At 43.1% G+C, this 22,942-nt stretch overlaps 2 protein-coding genes across 2 annotated transcripts in view; one reads left to right on the top strand and one right to left on the bottom strand.

Annotated features, from left to right (window-relative positions):
• The window catches only part of grh (grainy head), a 794,482-nt gene extending 773,250 nt beyond the window's left edge, over positions 1-21,232 (bottom strand). Inside the window, exon 1 of the mRNA XM_069332892.1 lies at positions 21,065-21,232. The gene's annotated coding sequence lies outside the window, so the exon portion shown is untranslated. The remainder of the gene's footprint in view (positions 1-21,064) is intronic.
• Positions 1,054-11,115, top strand: LOC123754897 (uncharacterized). The gene is made up of 3 exons (XM_045737227.2): positions 1,054-1,132; positions 1,294-2,133; positions 11,075-11,115. Exons 1-3 carry the CDS (start codon positions 1,054-1,056, stop codon positions 11,113-11,115), a joined length of 960 nt encoding a protein of 319 aa, XP_045593183.2.
• Positions 21,233-22,942: the final 1,710 nt, after the last annotated feature.

The raw sequence follows: 22,942 nt of genomic DNA, 5'->3' as shown, positions 1-22,942 counted from the left end.
AACTGAGTCGAGTAATTCTCACCTCCCAAAGTAGAAACCTAATTATGATACATTTCTCTACTTCCCCTTCCTCCCTTGTTTTCTCACCCCTTACCTCTATCCCGGCCCTCATTCTTTACTCCCCTTCCTCCTTCATACTCTCTATTCTCTTCGTTCCTGCCTCCTTTCCTATTGACGTCTGGTTCCCGACCTATCGGAGCTCTGATATCAAGGTTTCAGTGGCCTTTTTTTGCTCCCGCCTCTGAGTTCCGTTCCAGGATCTCCTCAGCCATCGGTTCTTCAATCTCCATTGTATGCTTATCACTAATGCATAATGCAGTTTGATTCCCGCGCTTGTCCTTACCATACACAGAGCTGTGTTGATTGATCAAGGCGATGTGAGCTCGCACAAGTCATGTCTGGAAACAAAGGCTCCACTGGTGCAAATGACTACAGGTGTTACTATTGATGATCTTGTTGGCACTGACGTCCGAGGTAATTATTTTCAAAGCTCATGCGTTCGATATCTTGCAGGCGTACATGTATTCGATATCTTGCAGGCGTACATGTGTTCGATGCCTTGCAGGCGTACATGTGTTCGATACCTTGCAGGCGTACATGTGTTCGATACCTTGCAGGCGTACATGTGTTCGATACCTTGCAGGCGTACATGTGTTCGATACCTTGCAGGCGTACATGTATTCGATATCTTGCAGGCGTACATGTGTTCGATACCTTGCAGGCGTACATGTGTTCGATACCTTGCAGGCGTACATGTGTTCGATACCTTGCAGGCGTACATGTGTTCGATACCTTGCAGGCGTACATGTATTCGATATCTTGCAGGCGTACATGTGTTCGATATCTTGCAGGCGTACATGTGTTCGATATCTTGCAGGCGTACATGTGTTCGATACCTTGCAGGCGTACATGTGTTCGTGTGGCCAGTGACGTGTGCATCGCTGAGCGGGAAGGTGGTCGTCGTTTCTGCAGGTGTCCAAGTAGACCGACTCTCTCGTGTCCGCGGAAACTGGTCTAGCCAGTTTAAGCGTCAAATCTTAAGTGTTCGCGCTAATGATCTCGCAGGTGTCAACGTCAGCGGTCTCCCATCAGCCAACACGTTTAGGCAATGCCCAGATCAACGACCTGGCCGGTGAACTTCTTATTAACTAGGTTACCTCATAGCCATTAGGATTTCTACGGATGTATACACGGAGTGTGTTGCCACGTCAACTACCTCACATGTGCCATTGTCAACAGCACGCTGACGGTAGGTAGCACAAGGCTTAACCATCTATGGGTCCCCTACAATAGCCCCCTACACAGTGCACGCCAACAAGGCCCAGCATGTGTCCATTACAAAGGCCGTACTCAGTACCCGCGTCAACACCCGCAGCAGCCGCCCACGTCAACACCCGCAGCAGCAGCCGCCCGCGTCAACACCCGCAGCAGCAGCCGCCTGCGTCAACACCCGCAGCAGCCGCCCGCGTCAATACCCACAGCAGCCGCCCCCGTCAACACCCGCAGCAGCCGCCCGCGTCAACAACCGCAGCAGCCGCCCGCGTCAACACACGCAGGAGCCGCCCGCGTCAACACCCGTAGCAGCAGCCGCCCGCGTCAACACCAGCAGCAGCCGCGCGCGTCAACACCAGCAGCAGCCGCGCGCGTCAACAACCGCAGCAGCCGCGCGCGTCAACAACCGCAGCAGCCGCCGCCCGCGTCAACACCAGCAGCAGCCGCCCGCGTCAACACCCGCAGCAGCCGCCCGCGTCAACACCCGTAGCAGCAGCCGCCCGCGTCAACACCCGCAGCAGCCGCGCGCGTCAACAACCGCAGCAGCAGCCGCCCGCGTCAACACCCGCAGCAGCAGCCGCCCGCGTCAACACCCGCAGCAGCCGCCCGCGTCAACACCCGCAGCAGCCGCCCGCGTCAACACCCGCAGCAGCCGCCCGCGTCAACACCCGCAGCAGCCGCGCGCGTCAACAACCGCAGCAGCAGCCGCCCGCGTCAACACCCGCAGCAGCAGCCGCCCGCGTCAACACCCGCAGCAGCCGCCCGCGTCAACAACCGCAGCAGCAGCCGCCCGCGTCAACACCCGCAGCAGCCGCCCGCGTCAACGCCCTCACCAGGTGTCCCCGCTAACGACCCCCAAAGGTAAACAAGTCCGTGACCCCCATATGATAATGTCAAAGTTACGATTCCCTTTTACGTTCTTGCCTTTCAGAAATCTATATTTTCTAGCAGTGAGTCAACGTCTACAACTCGACCATATCGCGGTGTCTTGTTTTGTATTGTATTTGCTGCATTATTGTATAGTGGAAGAATTGTTGTATCAGGTATGGTGACAGTTTTTGTTATGCTTCTTGCAGGTCGGCGTTCGATCCCCGACGGTCAAAGTGACATGGGCAGCGTCCCTCCACTCCGTCTTCCTCGCAAGTACTCCCTCCCTCCCTCGCAAACACTCCCTCCTTCCCTCGCAAGCACTCCCTCCCTCCCTCGCAAGCACTCCCTCCCTCCCTCGCAAGCACTCCCTCCCTCCCAGACTCTGCCCCTCGGTACTCTGGATACAGTAATTAGCCGGGGTGTGTCGCCCTCGTTAGACTTGAGTATTGTTGCATATAAGGGAGCAACACGGCTAACATTTGCCGTGTGTGCTACGCACCAGGATTCCTTACATTCGTCTGTAATTTGAGCGGAGAAAGAATGAGGAGTAACGATGGGTCAGGTGATGAATGAAGCGAGGGTGAACAGGTTGGTCAGGTGATGGTGTTGAGGGGTGATGGCCAAGATGGTGAGGATTGGGTCGTGAGGCGGTGAATGCGGGCTAGGTAGAGAGGCGATGAGTGAGGGGGGCCACGGGTGATGGTTGAGGATCAAGCCGGCTATAGTTGAGGGGTGTGCGGTAAGATGATGTGCGTGATAGCACGGGCCAGGGAAGGCGTTGGTATGGAGCTCAGAGATCGGGAGATGGGATGGTAGCATGGGGTCCATCCTACCCCTCTATCCATCTCACTAGACCACCGCTTGATTGACGCATACGGACTCACACGGGGGACACTCACTTACTCACCCCATTCACTAGCACACACTCACTCATTCACTAACAAACACTCGCTAATACAGTCACTCACTTACTCACCCATGCACTGATAAACCCGCCCATATATACACTCACTAAACTATTCACTAGCACTCACTCACAAACTCGTCCATATATTCACTCACTCAACTATTCACTAGCACTCATAAATTCGCCCATTCTCTCACTCAGTCACCCACTCCCACTCCCACTCACTCATTCTCTAAGACGCACTCGCATATACGTACACTCACTCACACAACCATTCTCTCCCCCCCCTCACACTAGCTCATTGACACCCACACGTCTTGATAACAATATCCTTGATATCTCCCCTTCTGCTTCACTTCAGACGATGGTAAACATCCACCTTCTGAAGGATCAACACCCCCTAGGGTTCTCCTCTGCCCCCCCCTCCCTTCCTTCCCTCTCTCCTTCCCTCACTATCCCCCTCCCTCAGTCTCTCCCCTCCCCTCCCCCCCCACCCCTCAAACAGCTCACATAAATCGCTGACCCTTGCAGATACTCACTTGCCCACAGACACACATATGCATAAGCAAGTCTGAAAGCCTCACACACTCACACACACACACCAACGTATATACACACCACGCTAACACAAGCTTCAACAACATCCTTTCTACATACATTTGCATACACAGACACCGCAGGGAGAGGAAAAAAAATAGCCACGGTGACACACGCACACATACATACACCGCTCCAAAATGGATACATATTAACATTATAAGGCACTTTCTTGATTCTTGGGAAGGGGGAGGGAGGGTTGGGATGAAATATACTCAGATACACATACACATTCCATGACTAAGCTGTTCGCATTCACCAGAAGATTATACACTTATACATCATACAGTATTATGTTGGCATACAAACAGGGGGGGGGCGGGGCTGCCACTGTGTCTTCGCCGGCTTGCACAACGTTGTTTTTTTTGCTCCGTTTTAAAACCATCATAAACATTTGGGCGAGTCCTTGGCCTTTCCTGAGGCTGTTCTGTAGCGTCACTCCCTCCCTCCCTCCCTCTACCTGGATACCCTCATCCTTACCTCTCTATTCCTCTATCATTCTCCATCCTCATCTTCATTCCTTTCCTCTCTACCCCCTCTCTTGTGATCCCTAACCATTTAATTTACAACTTCCCTCTACCCCCCTTCCTTTACTCTCTCTCTCATATCCTTCTTCTACCTGGATTCCTCTATATTTCCTTCCGTTCCTCTCTACTTCTCCCACCTCTTCCCCCCCCCCCTTCCCTTTACCAGACTTCCACTCTACCCCCTTTTTATCTCTTCCTCACCCTCTCCCAAAACTCTCTTTCTCCTTTTGCCCGTTTTTTTCCCTCTCCTTACTCTACCCCTTTCCCTGGTTTGTCACCTCCTTCCCTCCCTGTCCTTATACTTCCTTCCCTCTCTACTTCCTTCTCTCCCTACTTCCCACCATCCCTACTTTCCTCCCTCCCAACTTCTCATCCTCACTCACTACTCCCCCTTCCTCTATACTTTCCTTTATTATATTTAATAATTCCCTCCTGATTACTGCTTTTTCCGCCAACTTATATCCCCTCAGCCCCATTCTTGTTTATATATATCTTCCCTCTATGTGTGGCTTAGTCCAATCCTGGAATGGAATGGAACTATCAGGGGGGGAAAGCGCCAAGCCATTACGAGTAATGGAAGGAATGAGGAGGCCTTATCCTGACCCCTTGCACTTGCAAGGGGTCAGGATAAGGTTTCGGGATGGGACAGGGGAAAGGAATTGTGTCCAACCATTTGGACGGTCGGGGATATTTAGCTCCAATCCTGGAGCTAAATATTGTATCTTATGCCTCACTAACGTCTAACTAGCAAAATACAAGCAAGAGACGAAGGAGTGTCCTAAGCAGAAGTTCAAGGAAAACGCAAAGGAAGAGCAATTTAATCAATTCGATCGAATGAGCAAAAAATTATAAAATGAAAGGAAGGAGGAGGAGGAGGAGGAGTAGAACATATCTAAAAGTTTTCCGGTTAGAAAGAAACGCAAAAAAAAGAGGAAAACACGGAAACAATTTACCGTTGAAGCCTTCACGTTGGAGAGATTAACTAGGCACAATGCAAGAGAGCAGGAGATATACGCGCGCGCGTCGGGTCATGTAACAAAGTACCATAAGGCTTAGATTGCATACACTGTTCACCAGTGAAAAAAAAAATAAGTAAGCTTCAGAACGTGAATTTTATCTAACTGTTTTCCGGTGCATATACCACTGATGGAGGCGTGGAGGATAGACAGGGAGTAGTAAACAGGCCGGTTGGTTGGTTGGTACATGAGATAGATATATATGTAATAGTTTACAAGGTATGTAAACACGGAGGTAGGCAAACAAGAGAGGTAGTTTGGTAGAGAGATACGGAGGTATGGAGATAGGAAGAAGGGAGGTATACAGAAAAGTGGATAGGTATTCCAGTAAATAAGAATGTGGATAGATTAGTAAGCAAATATTAAGTATGGATAAAGGTAGATATATATATATATATATATATATATATATATATATATATATATATATATATATATATATATATATATATATATATATATATATATATATATATAAATACTGAAGTAGATGATAGTAGCCGATGGGTCACAATAACGTGGCTAAAGTAATTTGACCAGACCACACACTAGAAGGTGAAGGGACGACGACGTTTCGGTCCGTCCTGGACCATTCTGAAGTCGATTGTGTGACTGGTCCAGGACGGACCGAAACGTCGTCGTCCCTTCACCTTCTAGTGTGTGGTCTGGTCAAAATAGATGATAGTAGATACTAGAGCAGGTAGGAGAGGCATTTACTGAAATGGATAATGGTAAATACTGCTATAGTTAAAATATAACAATCAAATAAGCTACTTATTACACTACGTTACATGCCTAAGGTATTTGCTATAAGCTATTAAATACTGTACTACAACATAATTATGTACACTCTAGAATATACTTATTTATAACTTAAATAAAACTACAAAACAACAATTAATAAGCACTTAAAGTTCCCTGAGAGCACAATACCTGCTTAAAACGTTTTGCCCTGACCTAAAAGTTAGTTAAACTAGATAACCAATTGCCAATTCAAGAGAATTAAAGGGCTAAAAGCTCCTTTAAAATAGCTGACCTAAAAATTGGCCAACTACTAATAATTAAGAGCCACTTAAAAATAACTTAAAAGCCTAAAAGATGCTTGAAACTTTGCGAACTGACCTATAAATCTGTCAAAGCCCCCCACACCTAAAATCAGTCCTAGTATCTATTTAAAAACTAATCACAGCACATAAATATCTGCCAATAAAAAGGTAGTAAATGATCATTACGTATACCAATTTTATTAGTAACTTTCTGCTTAGATCATCTAAAATAATTAGGTGATAATCTATATTCATTTCATGTGATTAGGATTATCTATAATTATAACTAATTATCAGAAATTATTATCAGTAATCATCTGTTACGATTATTTTTAGTTTCCCCAAGCAATATAAAATTATTTCAATAATTCATATATAGCCATTACTTATAGGGCAAATAATTTTCTTAATAATCAACACATATATATTGGCTTCATATAATCACTAATCATTAATAATATAAATAATAAAGTTTTCACATCTGCTTAAAGTTTTATACATTATATATAAATGTTATTAAGATCTTAAAGTTATTACTGATAATGAATTCTGGTTATTACAAACTTTAAAAAAATACTGATTACCTTATCTTTAAAGAATAACCTAACTATAGTTATTAAATGTAATTATCTTTATATATATATATATATATATATATATATATATATATATATATATATATATATATATATATATATATGATCACTTTAATCATTTTTTAGGAACTAAAATAATTTCCACGTAATAAACAATAAAAATTTTAATTAATAAACATATGTGGAAGTGGCTTAGCAAGGAAACATATCCATGATTTTTTTTTAATATAACCCACTGTCACCTTCTTGCAAGTGTTTTAAATAAACAAATATCACAATCGACTTGAGAATGGTCCAGGACGGACCGAATCGTCGTCGTCCCTTCACCTTCTAGTGTGTGGTCTGGTCAACATATATGAATATACTGTATATAACAACAATTTCAACAATCATCAATAAATCAGCGTCAACGACGGTGTTCAATTAATATCTTTGGAGCTGGATGAGCTCTTCGAACAGCGATTGTTATTTGTGTGTGTTTGCTGTAAAATATTTTAATAATTAGCTGTATTAAACTCAGAAAATATAATATAATAATTACTGTATACGCAACTTATTTGCAATCATTGGCTTCAGTCACAATTTGCTATAAGCCATTTTAATAAAGTATAGTCATTACAATGATCAACAATGATATGCACAAATAATTATTAACTTAAATGCCCTAACATCTACTAAGGTTTAGATCAATTATTTGTTTCTATTTTTCAATTATTGGGCTAATTATAGTGTTAGCCCGGGTAGTTATCCATACCTTAATAATTATTGATGTTATGTATACTGATGTGAGTAATTATATATAATACTCATCTATGTAATTTTCTGTGACCATTTTCAATAAAATATACGTCTTCAACGAATGAAGACATACACTTTAAATACATTGGCTCAAACAAAGTGTTCTATGGGTTCAAATTCTTCTGAGAATTCATTGTATTTGAAATAATTATCTATGCTTCATTAATTAACATATAATTTTAACTGAAATAATTATACTGTATAGGATTTATAAACATTTTGTAGTGTTATTTATGCTTCTCTAATTAATACATAAGATTAGATCAAATTATTATACGCAATTATCCTACAGTATCTATAATAGTATCCAATAATCATTGATTAACAATACTTATTGCAAAAAATAATCATAAATTTTGTACAACAATCGAAAGCTTTTATACAGTAATCCTGAAAATTTTCATAAATCTTTCTTCAGATATCATCCGATGCATTTATTTGCACGAAAGTAAAAAAAAAAATTGCACTAACGAAAATGTTTCTGGGTATGTTAGTAATATCGACCGATACTAACCAGAAATATGACTGATACTTGGGTACGAACAGAAAATTTCGCTCATTTGATATGGCAACATGGAGAAGACACCACATCCCCCCCCCCAACACCTCCCCCTACCCGGACATCATCATCCCCCCCCACGACGATATAATATATTAAAAAAACAGGAAACTCGAAGCTTCTAGTCCAGTTTTAATATGAAGTGTAATTGATATTAATATGAAAATGTAATTAATATTAATATGAACTTTTTGAATTAAAACCACAACTGTCGTGTTTCCTTTAGATAAGTTATATATAGGAAATACAAGGTTGTCTACTCATTTTTGCATGAAAATACAAGGGAATTAACATTTTTAGTTTAGCCTATTATAACCTACTTATAGTTCCATAGAATGATTGCTTAAGTTTGTGTCAGATAATATAGACTGCAATGTAATGTGCCAGGGAATATAGGCTACAGGGTAATGTGCCAGGGAATATAGATTACAGGGTAATGTGCCAGGGAATATAGATTACAGGGTAATGTGCCAGGGAATATAGATTACAGGGTAATGTGCCAGGGAATATAGATTACAGGGTAATGTGCCAGGGAATATAGATTACAGGGTAATGTGCCAGGGAATATAGATTACAGGGTAATGTGCCAGGGAATATAGATTACAGGGTAATGTGCCGGGGAATATAGATTACAGGGTAATGTGCTAGGGACTATAGGCTACAGGGTAATGTGCCAGGGAATATAGATTACAGGGTAATGTGCCAGGGAATATAGATTACAGGGTAATGTGCCAGGGAATATAGATTACAGGGTAATGTGCCAGGGAATATAGATTACAGGGTAATGTGCCAGGGAATATAGGCTACAGGGTAATGTGCCAGGGAATATAGATTACAGGGTAATGTGCCGGGGAATATAGATTACAGGGTAATGTGCCGGGGAATATAGATTACAGGGTAATGTGCCAGGGAATATAGATTACAGGGTAATGTAATGTGAAACCTCCCTGTGATGTGAAACCTAGGAGGTCTTCCCCAGATGTGAGCAGCTCTGAGAATAGGACTATGAGGGAAAGAACTTTGCAAAGAAAAAATTCCCATAAAAAACTGAGCACAAATATAATGTGCTGTGACGATCTTTTAGAGATTATGGGATATCAAAGAATGAATTTAGTAACTGAAGAGACACATCTTGGTGTTTTAAGATTATATAATCAAGTGCCAGGGGAGTTAGTATGACAGTAGGCCCGGGTACAGATACCTCACTTATAGTAGAAAAGTGGACATACATTATACAGAGAGGTAGAGACAATTTTAGCAGAAATACCAATGTAGAAGAACTCCCAGACATAGAAGAACTCCCAGAACCTCATCCAGGTACGATCCTGGTACATACATTATAGAGAGAGGTATAGAAAATTTAGTGGAAATAGCTTTGAAGACCTTATTTTCAGTGAGGAACACTATTATAAGGGGACGTTGATAGATAGTGGTTATCTATAAAACCAAGATGAAAAGTTCGAATAGATGATAAAAAAAAATTAAGGAAGAATTGGTGTTCACGATGGTGGTAGGCGAAGTTTGGTAGGTGGTGGTAGTGGAGGTATTGGTTAGTTGTAGAGGTGGTAAGTGTTGGTGGAGCTTGGTAGGGTGTGGAATTGTTTGGTGAATGTGAAAAGTGTAGGTGGTTGTGTAGTTAGATAAAATGGAATTCTCCATGAAAAAGTTGCAAATGAAACACATAAATACAGGATGTCAACAATCCTTCTTTCTCATTGTCAGATATAGAGCCTGTTATGCTTATCGAGCTTTCCCTAGGCTAACAACTGGCCTTCCCAAGGATCCAACCCACAACAGTTGCCTAAACTACCAGGTACCCATTTAACGCTTGGTGAACAGAGGTATCGAGTGAAAAAGAAATATGCCCAAGCGTCTTGTCCAGCCCGGGAATCGAACTCTGAACCATTCCGCGATGAACCGACTACACTTTCCACTGTGCACCATCAAAGGCTACTATGTATAAATGCATCATCTGTACTATGTATAAGAACACCATCAGCTCTTTTAACATACTTTTAAGCTCTAGGCATATGTATTAGCCTACCATCAGCATTAGGCCTATATATAACCACATTAGTACTCTTGCCTCTGCATAAACACATAATCACCTCTATACTATGCTATGTATAAACGTAATCACCACTAAACTAGGCTATGTGTAAACACACATATTCAGCACTAGACTAGGTAATCACCTCTATACTATGCTATGTATAAACATAATCACCACTAGATTAGGTTATGTGTAAACACACATATTCAGCACTAGACTAAGGTATGTGTAATTACATATCGTCAGTACCATATACAACCAACAAACTCGTAACGAAAGTATAACATGAAGCCAATGTTAATAGTAAAAACAACATTTTACACTGTTTAAACACATATGCATAACACAAACCGTTTCCACACACTACAAACACACGTAATCAGGTAGCTCAACACATCGCTAAAGGTTAACGTGGGATGCACTACAAACACACGTAATCAGGTAGCTAAACACATCACTAAACGTTAAGGTGTTCGCTGTCATCAGTAACGTACTACATGACTCTTTATTTGCGTCTAATTATTCTGGCCAAATGAATACCTGAATACTATTAAAAAACAAAGAACACATTTTTTTTTCTAATGCAAAGGCCAAATTATATATTTGAATAAAAAAGAATCATTATTTACTTGAGCGATTTACATGTATCGTTCTAAACATAATTGGCTTTTATCAGAGAGTCTGGGCATGAAATATAATACGGAATTTGCAAGTCACCGAGTTACTTAAAATAAGTATTGATGAATGAGAGTAAATTAGTTGTACATAGCCATTTAAGACGCTGTAGATGATTTACACTGATAATAATATAATGACTGCGCACTGTATTTCAGCAAATACTTCTGCTGTAAGCGATGCATTAAAGGAACTGTAAAGCTATTTGTGGCAATTAATATATAGAACAATAAGCTCGTTAGAAGTAATTGTGCTTAATATATTACCAACAAAATTTACATAAACGAGTGGAACCATAGCTAGGATGCTATGGTTCCATTCGTTTAAGTAAATTTTGCATGGTGTGTGGTGCATTTAGCCCGTCCTCAGATCAAGTCCATTCCATCCAGTGGTCGACCCCAAACACGAATCATCAATTTTAACATGATGTTCATTCAAAATAGAATTTTCTCAATTATAAATTAATATTATTAAATTATACATAAATATTGTTATATATTAGCATACTGTGCATGTTTTGGAATTAATATTATTTTATATTACCATATTTTATATACTTAGGGACTGGTTAGGTGTTTTAGGTTCTGTTAGCGATTATTTGTATTTGTAGTACGTGGGCGTCCTCACACTAGGCTGCTTAAAGCAGCGGCCGTCTTTCCCAGACGGATTCATCAATTTTAACATTGTATTAAAAATTGGTTTGTTCTCATATATAAATAAATATTCGTATACATACAAATTCTACGTATAATTAAGCGAAGGTTAGGTTAGGTTAGGTGTTTAGGCTCTGTTGGCGATTATTTGTATTTGAAGTACGTGGGTGAAGCATTTACCAACCCGTCCTCGACTCAAGTCCATTACATCCCAGCCCGTCTTCCATACAAAGACCCAAAAGTGATTCCATGCACCCGCCAAACCCCCTGTTTATGAATGAAAAGCGATTTACACACGACTCTCAACTGCTGACGTTCGAACATATCCGGAACAAGTGTTTCACTGACGAATTTTGTTCGAATCACAACGCTATAAATGCTTCACCCACGTACTACAAATACAAATAATCGCCAACAGAACCTAAACACCTAACCTAACCTATCCTATGCCTATATATACACAATTTGCTAATATATTATAATATTGATTTATACTTGAGAAAATTCCCGTTTTGAATGAACAGCATGTTAAAATTTATGAATGCGTCTGTGGGGTCGGCCGCTGGATGTAATGAACTTGAGTCGAGGACAGATTGCAAAATTTTATTTTTCCACCCAGTCTTGCATGTTCCGAGCTCACTGGTTCTGCCCACCTGCTTGACAACTCACAAAGTCAAAAGACCTGCACTATGCCACCCACCACCACGTTTTCTTGTGTTGATAGGTCTGCACACCATCAATTATATCAGAGGCTACAACCCGTCCTCAGACCTAGTCTATTCCATCCAGCGGTCAACCCCAAAGACGCAGTCATCAATTTTAACATGCTGTTCATTTAAAATAAGAATTTTCTCAATAATAAATAAATATTATTACATATTAGCATACTGTGCATGTTTAGGCATTGGTTAGGTGTTTAGGGTCTGTTGGCGATTATTTGTATTTTGTAGTACGTGGGTGAAGCATTTACAGCGTTGTGGTTCGAAAAGTCGTCAGCGAAGCACTTGTTCCGGAAGTGTTCGGACGTCATCAGTTGCGAGTCGTGTGCGAACCGTTTTTCATTCATTAACAAGGGGGGTTTGGCGGGTGCATGGAATGGATCTTGCCCTTTGTTTATGAGAATGGGCTGCAGACTACACCTATGACCAAGCAACTGATTGTGTTACTACTGCAACGGTGAGTTGAGTACCGCACTGTATACTTATTGGCCTGACAAAAGTGCTGTCACATGCAGTGACAGCACTATTAGCCTATTTGTGGGTCGGACGCACGTGCAGCAAGGACTGGAAGTGGTATATTCAAAGCCCTGGTTTACCTCTTGCATTACCATTGTAGAAATTGCCGGGGCTATGCAAGCTTTCTGCGTCCTCAGAGAGACGCAGCAAGTTTAATCACCTGTATTTTAATGTAAATTTATTCTCCAATTTTTGTAAATCGTTTGTGGATAAATAAGTATGACATTCAGTTTTTTTTTTAAAGATCATGTTCTGTACTACTGAAACACTTGTTTACTAAGAGTTGTAATGTATAATTGCCTTGTAAAACTTATGTATATGTGATTTTTTTTTTTTTTTTTTTTTTGAGATATATACAAGAGTTGTTACATTCTTGTACAGCCACTAGTACGCGTATTTATATTGTATTTTCTTAAATAAAGATAAAAAAAACTTTAATCAACATCATTTAACCCTGTAAGCATCGAGTCCAATTTCAACACATCAGAAATGTCTGATCCACAAAATATGCATAACAAACTAAATAAAACCAGCCTAAAAAATCAAAGTATTATTCACAATTTAACAGCAAGATAAGCTAAATAACAAATGAACAACAGAAGTGTTATCTATATATATCATGCGTAGGCCTATACGGAATGAATGTTGTCTACATGATAATATACAGGAGAAACATCTCTCCTGCATCATTGTAAATCTTTCGTACTAGAATCCAACAAATTCCTGAACAAAGAAAGCTAAATTCGGCCCAGAAATGTGCCAAAGTTATCATATTTTATCATTTTCTAATGTTTTGAACTGTTTTTAAAATACTGTATTAATTTAAATTTCATTTTTACAAGCATCATGAACTATGCTAGTCTATCGTTGGATGGATGTTTCGGAAATTATGGAAATTTCCAACATTTTTGGAAATTACCCGAAAATGAAAGTACTATGTATGGGATCGTCCCCAAAGCAAGCGACCATACGAGTCATAAATAATCATACTCCGCCCAAATAAAACAGAAACAAGCAAAACTTAGTGGGCCAGCCTGAGGCTCAGGGCCCACGCAGGAATATCCCTGCGAAAAAAAAAGTCCCCAAAGCAAAAGCTGGCATGCAAAAATACTTGAAATTCAGCCTTCAAATATAGTTAACTAGCGTGAAACATTTAATCTTCCAAAAAACAAAAAATACTTCAATGTAATCTCTAATTATATTTCTTCGTATAAGTTATGTTAGTAAACAAATACCTTTATTATTTGTCTGATTACCTCATTAGATATATAATGTCTCACACTGATTTTATCTCCTTGCAGAAGTTTTATAGACAAACAACTCTAATGTCTCACATTGATTGTCTCTCCTTGCATACGTTACATAGAAAAATAACTACCTTATCATAGTGTTATTATTATGCATTAATATTTTAAACAACCGCGTGTACTGTCTACTATTTCTTGTCAACTACATCGTCCATAGGCTGTAGCCTAGCCAACCCGTTCTCGCACTTTCGTATAGTCAATATTGACTTATTAAATACGTGCATATGTGACATACTAAACATACTAGTTTACCTTGAAAAAGTTCATAGAAAACACCGACCTTACCTAACCTTCTTAGTATGTTAAGATAAGCATCTTATTGCTTCGTAATTACAATTATTACTTAAACTATTATAGGTATAGGCTAAGTAATAATTGTAATTACAAAGCAATAAGATGTTATTACTTAACCTATACCTATTATAGGTATAGGTTAAGTAATAATTGTAATTACAAAGCAATGAGATGCTTATCTTAACATACTAAGAAGGTTAGGTAAGGTCGGTGTTTTCTATGAAGCTTTTCAAGGTAAACTAGTATGTTTAGTATGTCACATATGCACGTATTTAATAAGTCAATATTGACTGTAAGAAAGTGCGAGAAAGGGTTGAGCCTACCATAGTGCTGATACTACCCAGTTACTACCACACTCGTTGTAATACCCCACACTGTGTAACCAATTGTATTCTAATGTATTCATCTACACCTTTTATGCAATCATTAAAATAACTAATTATAAGTATTTGATAAGGTACCTTTATTATTGTTCTCGCATTGTTAATTTGGTTCATATAATTTATACCTTATTAAAATTTGTCATTATCATAAACATTATTACTAATTAGATCCAGTATGTCATAACAACACTCTAATACGATCACAACATTCGAAAGGTATTGTAATGCAATTATAATTATGTCATTATTTTTTACTGTAATATTTTTTTTAACTGTATTAATTGCATTTTTTCAATAATTGATTAATGCCATTGTTCCTATAGCTGAAAAGAATTAATTCCTATGATCAACCCAAGTGTTTCCCATTAGCTTATTTTAAATACCATTATTATTTACACTTAGGTAACAGTTATCTTTGTATTTTGACAGTTTTTCAAAGTATAAACATTTTAACTTTGTAAATATTTGTATTTTTTGCAATTAATTATATATTTGCATTTATTAAAAAACAAACTGTCGTATAAATATGTCATAACTCTGAATTTATAATTACATAATTTAGTATTACTATCCACATTCACGCCTCTTCTAAAATACCATAAATCAGCTACTGATAGACCTGACTGAAAAGCTGTTCATACAAGGAGCTCTAGGCTTATTTTAAATTCAGAATTATGTTGACTTATATGTATTTAACTGTATTACACTGTATTTATTTTAAAACAATTAGAATTATAAAAAAAACTATTAATCCTACATCAGTTTCCACAGGGTGTGCAGGCAGGCGGTATTCAACAAGAATAGAGCCTGGGAATTATATAAAATATATGTAAATGTAATATTTTCCCTTGTAAATTGATGTAAATATGATCTTTATATCGTATATATACTTGCCAGGCACACTGGCAAGGGAGTGATGGAGGTCTGCGCTCGGGTGGATACTCAATTTGGTCTTGTTAGAAACAAGGTATTAATTAATTATGAGAATTAAGCATAATAATGTGGCTGAAAGCAACTAACCTTTAATTAATTGCTTTGTGATTTTACATATAAACTTTTACTTATGCAATTAACCCAATACTTTCCATGCTTGTTATAACTAAGTAAAAATATAATTACGTATCACTACAGTATCATCTGTCACATCAAAGATAAAAGAAAACTCAGGCTAACCTAGTTTTAGTGTTTCCTAATCTTATCTAGGTAAGATTCGGCCAAACGATTTGTTTGAGATTAGATAAAGTTGTTAAGTTAGTTGTAAATTTAAAAGTTCGATATTAGTCAATGCAAAGCCTAAGTTAAAACTCTGTGAATATTTTTTTTTTATCTTAAGATCTGGTTATACTTAAGTAACAGTGTAAGACTTTTCGATATTGTCACCTTATTTTTAATAATGAAATCTATTGCAACCCAAACGATAAGATACAAAAAAAAACTGAACCAAATACTATATAAGCTACAAACCTGAATATCCTGGAACGAATTATTACAAAAAAAAAAATAAAAAACGGGTAGTGGTGTAAAACATGGCCTGCAGGAAAGTGTTTACCGGCTCCTCAGCACCAAACTGACCACACACTGTTCGAGCAACTTGCAGTAATGCCACAGTCATGCCAGGCAGACTCTAAAGGATATGATCAAAGCGGGACTCGAGAAAGCATTCTGCGGTTTACCGCGGGAGGATCCTGGCCAGTTGAACCATCATCGAGGCTAGAAAAGAACGGCGAGTCACGCCCCGTGGGACTTGGAGCCGCTATGTATGAAAATTGTTTTGTCACGGAATAAACATACACGCACATACACACACGCACACACGTACACACACACACACACACACACACACACACACACACACACACACACACACACACACATACATTTGCAGGACCAAACAGCCAAAGCTCAACCCCTCCCAACCCCCCCGTAAGCACAACTAGGTGAGTACGCATACACACAGGGGTCTCGCGGCTGAGTGGACAGCGCTTGGGGGTCGTAGTATAAATGGCCCTGGTTCGATTCTCGGGGGAGGCGGAGACAAATTGGCAGTTTCTTTCATCCTCATACCCCTCTTCACCTGGCAGTAAATAGGTACCTGGTAGTTAGCCAGCTACTACAGGCTACTTCCTGGGGATGTGTGTATGTGTGAGTGTGTTAGACAGATATATATGTAGTAGATATAGTAAGGGTTTGGTGGCATAGATTGGTGATAAAGGTTAGGTCCATGAGCTAATAGCTCGATTCTGCCGACACAAATAGTAAACACACTCACACACATACACACACACACACACACACACACACACACACACACACACACATACACATACATACACACAGGGGAATTGACAGGGTGGACAAAGACAAACTCTTCAGCACGGGTGGGACACGAACAAGGGGACACAGGTGGAAACTTAGTACCCAGATGAGCCACAGAGACGTTAGAAAGAATTTTTTCAGTGTCAGAGTAGTTAATAAATGGAATGCACTAGGAAGTGATGTGGTGGAGGCTGACTCCATACACAGTTTCAAATGTAGATATGATAGAGCCCAGTAGGCTCAGGAATCTGTACACCTGTTGATTGACGGTTGAGAGGCGGGACCAAAGAGCCAGAGCTCAACCCCCGCAAACACAACTAGGTGAGTACAACTAGGTGAGTACACACACACACACACACACACACACACACACACACACACACACACACACACACACACACACACACACACACACAGGAAGCAGCCCGTAACAGCTGTCTTAACTCCCAGATACCTATTTACTGCTAGGTAACAGGGAAGGGGTGCATCAGGGTAAAGGAAACTCTACCCATCTGTTTCACCGACGGTTGGAATCGAACCCGGACCCTTGGATTACGAGTCCCAAGCGCCGTCCATTCAGCCACGGTCCCTGTGCGTGTGTGTGCGGATGTATGTCACCTGTAGTTTCGCACTCAATCAGCTACCGTTCAGTGACTGGCGCCCAACTGTACACTTCTCAACTCCCTGCGGCCACTAAGTAACCACGACCTTCAGTCACCGTCCACTTCCGTTGTTCTATCGCTCTACATCCGCATGGGAATTCTGCTCGGGAAGTTATGGGGTGATCATGTCCCACACCACCAGTGTGTGCGTGTGCGTGTGTGTGTGCGTGTGTGTGTGTGTGTGTGTGTGTGTGTGTGTGTGTGTGTGTGTGTGTGTGTGTGTGTGTGTGTGTGTGTGTGTGTGTGTGAAAAAAATAGCAGTTAGTAATAGTTGATTGACAGTTGAGAGGCGGGCCGAAAGAGCAGAGCTCAACCCCCACAAGCACAACTAGGTGAATACACACACACACACACACACACACACACACACACACACACACACACACACACACACACACACACAAGGAAGGAGGGAGTGGTCTTGTAGCTATCGCCCTGGGATGACTAACTCAAGCTAGAATCAACGACTCCTGCTGGGCGCCCAAGATAAAATATTCAACAAACATTAGGGCCAGTCTCCCAACACACGAGGATGACGCTAACACATGCTTGACGCAACACACGAGGGATGACGCTAATATCACCCTCGCAACACATGGGGGAGAAGCCAACATGAGCCCAGCAACACACGTGGATGACGCAAACACTGGCCCCCACAACACACGAGGATGCACACTAGTCGCCCGAGGCTGACTAACAGCGCAGGTGGGAACAAAGTCTTCGCACCGACCCCTCTCGCTAAACTGTGCCCCTAAGTGTTAAGACCGCTTGGCCTCCATGTTAATTCCTGGCCGAGCAAAGCCCATGGTGCGAGCCGACAGCAAATGCTGCCAAGAAAAAATTCCAAAAGCTCTAGTCCTGAGCTATAGAGTTAGGATGAAACTCACTGTGGAGACCGAGATTAAAGGTTTGCGCCAGCTGATGCTACTTAAGGGTTTGTAACTTGCTGCTCAAAAGACACAGCAGCTGAAGAAGCCGAGTCAGAACCTGTAAGATATAATACAAGACTAAACGCAGATCAAAGACTGTCAATAAGGGTTCAAATACTGACGTCTGGGATTCTAAGGCAGTAATATGGCAGCTGTCTAACAGGGTGCCCACAGTCTGGGTTTCTAAGGCAGTAATATGGCAGCTGTCTAACAGGGTGACCACAGTCTGGGTTTCTAAGGCAGTAATATGGCAGCTGTCTAACAGGGTGCCCACAGTCTGGGTTTCTAAGGCAGTAATATAGCAGCTGTCTAACAGGGTGACCACAGTCTGGGTTTCTAAGGCAGTAATATGGCAGCTGTCTAACAGGGTGACCACAGTCTGGGTTTCTAAGGCAGTAATATGGCAGCTGTCTAACAGGGTGACCACAGTCTGGGTTTCTAAGGCAGTAATATGGCAGCTGTCTAACAGGGTGACCACAGTCTGGGTTTCTAAGGCAGTAATATGGCAGCTGTCTAACAGGGTGACCACAGTCTGGGTTTCTAAGGCAGTAATATAGCAGCTGTCTAACAGGGTGCCCACAGTCTGGGTTTCGAAGGCAGTAATATGGCAGCTGTCTAACAGGGTGACCACAGTCTGAGACAGGACAAGGGTGACCACTGTCCGAAAGGTGGCTATACTGTCCGATACTGTAGACAGGATGGACACAGCAAATGATGACAGGTTAACCAATGTTCAAGAATGAATAATGTTAGTCAAATATCACATGAGACTATGCCAAATGCCTATTCATTGAAGCTCATCGCTGACTGGCTTAGTGATATTAGTTTAGCGCATCAGGCAGCAGTACACCCGAGGTCCCTTAACCTAAACACGCCTCCTCAACGTGGGGTCAGACATTGCAAATTGGGGTTCTCCACAGTCATATGCGCTGCCTAGTGGGAGGCCTAATTAAAACATGGACCTTAGCCTGGGAGGCAGCAACAGAGACAAGCGCTGCAAGGTGAAGTCAAACACAGCACAGTGTGGGCAGCCGTGGCGAAGTGGGCTCTAACACAGCACTACGAGGCAAGACTGTAAAGTGGGCTCTAACACAGCACTACGAGGCAAGACTGTAAAGTGGGCTCTAACACAGCACTACGAGGCAAGACTGTAAAGTGGGATTTTAACACAGCACGATGATATCGAACGCTGTAAAGCGCGGGTTTTAACGCAGCACGGCAGGATCAGACACAGCAGTATGAGGTTCTTACACAGCCCCCACACGATTAACAGCATGCTCAGGTCAAACGTATTCAAGTAGAATCGAACAGCGCGCTGGTGGGAGGGGATCAGACGCTGTAGGATAGGATCTAACACGCCACAGTGGGGTCAGGTGCTGCCGAGTAGGATATAACGCTAAGAGTCACACGCTGCAGCAAGAGTGTTCGGGTGGGGGGGGTAGGGGGGGGGAAGGGGTTGGATGCTGGTGTGGCATGAGAGAGGGGGGGGGGGGAAGATTGTGGGCCTTGGGGGGACGGGGTGGGAGATGGGATGAGGGGGAGGGGGGATGCGTGGAGCGGTGGGTGGGGTGCCATAATCGGTGGGGTGGCTAGGCGCGATGCAGGTGACCTCTGTACCCACCCGCCGCCACACACACACACACACACACACACACACACACACACACACACACACACACACACACACACACACACACACACACACACACACACACAGTGTGTGTGTGTGACCAAAGAGCCAAAGCTCAACCCCCGCAAGCACAAATAGGTGAGTACACACACACACACACACACACCCACACACACACACCCACACCCACACTCCACACTCACACTCCACACCCACACACACCTGACCCGACCAAGACACACGTGCGGGTCACCTGTCACTCAACACACCTCTCCCGCACATCACTGCCCCGCCGCTCCGCCCCCCGGCTCCCCTCCCCCCCCCCCACACACACCCACAACAACACCGTGAACGTCTGGGGCATCAATGACGTCGTTACGGTCTGACCTCGTTGTCTCCCGGTGGCATTTCGCGCACAACCCTTCCCTTCCATGTTCCGAAGTTGACTGCGGCGGCGGCGGCCCGACCAAACCACCGATTATCACCCACAAAATTCCTCGTCTGAGCCGATGACAAGGATATCGGTCGTTAGTGCACCCAATGGCTATCTCTTTGGCCTGGTGTTGACATGTAGTGGTGCGGAGAGTACTCTTTCTCGGTCACATGTAGCGTCGAGCGCGAAAACAGACACGTAAACAAATCGCAGGTATTGTCCGGCATAAGGTGGGAAAATGCATTGCATGAAGGGTAAGGATGCGGGGCAGCGTTGCATGGTACGAGTGTTTTGGGGGTTACTTACCGTGCTCGGCGGATGGGGCTTGGTGGTATAATCCAGTTTGCCTCGTGGTGATGGCTACAGGAAGAGTCAATCCGCGTCCAGAAGGGAGAAAGAGCCTCTGAGAGGGGCCTTAAAGAGATAACTGACACAGAGGAGCAGCCTACGAGTTCTCCCTACCACAGCTTATCACCGACTGAGGCTGCCACCCAGCCCGCGCCCCGCCGCCTAGGTTGCCAACTCGCTGCCACACACAACACACGCGCACCACGCTGCCTCGCTCAACACACACACACACACCTCTTCTATTGTACTTCTTCCCTTGCCTCCTATCAACACCACTCACACTACTCCTCTCCCCCCACCCTCGCTTGTGCATCGTCAATACGATTCCTTGCCATCGGGAACCATATCTTTGGGACATGAGGGGTAAGAGGGAGGAAAAATGCCAAGGAGAACTCATCTAGCGGCAACAGAGACCCCGGCAGGCGGGCAGTACGATGCCCGCAGCGCAGCAGAAGTAACCAAGGGAATATTCAATGCAGCTGTAAGTAAGCATCCATGGGCCAGAGTCGGTCGTCACGACTACAGGGCCACCACCACTACCCACTACCACCCAACCATCACCCACCACCTCTACCATCATCACCACCACCCACTACCACCCAACCACCACCCACCACCTCTACCATCATCACCACCACCCACTACCACCCAACCACCACCCACCACCTCTACCATCATCACCACCACCCACTACCACCCAACCACCACCCACCACCTCTACCATCATCACCATCACCCACTACCACCCAACCACCACCCACCACCTCTACCATCATCACCACCACCCAACCACCACTACCATAATAACCACCCCCACACCACTACCATAATCACCACCACCCACACTACTACTATTCCCATCACACGTCCCACTACCATTACCCCTCCCACCTAACTACCATTACTACCACCAACCAACCCACTATCATTACCACCATCAACTCCCAATACCACCACCTCCATCATTCTGATCACTGCCATTACCACTACCATTATCACTCACAACCCTCTCCTTCACTCATGGCTTCTACTCCCACCATCACCACTACGGTCACCACCTACCACCATCTACCACCACCACTAAGGTCCCCACCTACCACCACCCACCATCACCACTAAGGTCCCCACCAACCACCACCCACCATCACCACTAAGGTCACCATCTACCACCACCACTAAGGTCCCCACCTACCACCACCACTAAGGTCCTCACCTATCATAACCACTAAGGTCCCCACCTACCACCACCCACCATCACCCCTAAGGTCCCCACCTACCACCACCACTAAGGTCCTCACCTACCATAACCACTAAGGTCCCCACCTACCACCACCCACCATCACCCCTAAGGTCCCCACCTACCAGCACCCACCATCACCCCTAAGGTCCCCCACCTACCACCACCACTAAAGTCCCCACCTACCACCACCACTAAGGTCTCCACCTACCACCACCACTAAGGTCCCCACCTACCACCACCACTAAGGTCTCCACCTACCACCACCACTAAAGTCCCCCACCTACCACCACCACTAAGGTCCCCACCTACCACCACCACTAAGGTCCCCACCTACCACCACCACTAAGGTCTCCACCTACCACCACCACTAAAGTCCCCACCTACCACCACCACTAAGGTCCCCACCTACCACCACCACTAAGGTCTCCACCTACCACCACCTACCACTTCCATATTCTACCTGGATTGCTCCGTCTCCTTGGAACCATCTGTTTTCCTACTTTTAAAGGTGTCCTTACTTGTATATTTTCCGGCAACATTTTACCCTTCACTTTCGATAAGTAATTCCCCCAGTAGCCTATCATCATTCAGGTCTC

This window comes from Procambarus clarkii, chromosome 28 (genome assembly GCF_040958095.1).
Source record: "Procambarus clarkii isolate CNS0578487 chromosome 28, FALCON_Pclarkii_2.0, whole genome shotgun sequence".
Lineage (NCBI taxonomy): Eukaryota > Metazoa > Arthropoda > Malacostraca > Decapoda > Cambaridae > Procambarus > Procambarus clarkii.
The sequence above is the reverse complement of the archived record's forward strand: the minus strand, read 5'-3'. Positions and strand labels throughout refer to the sequence as shown.

Excerpts from the sequence above, each read along its gene's own strand:
- LOC123754897 (XM_045737227.2), top strand. The coding sequence starts at position 1,054 with ATGATCTCGCAGGTGTCAACGTCAGCGGTCTCCCATCAGCCAACACGT. Across the intron at positions 1,133-1,293 it reads CCAGATCAACGACCTGGCCG|CCCCCTACACAGTGCACGCC; the intron begins GTGAACTTCTTA and ends CCCCTACAATAG. Across the intron at positions 2,134-11,074 it reads CCCGCTAACGACCCCCAAAG|CAAATACTTCTGCTGTAAGC; the intron begins GTAAACAAGTCC and ends ACTGTATTTCAG.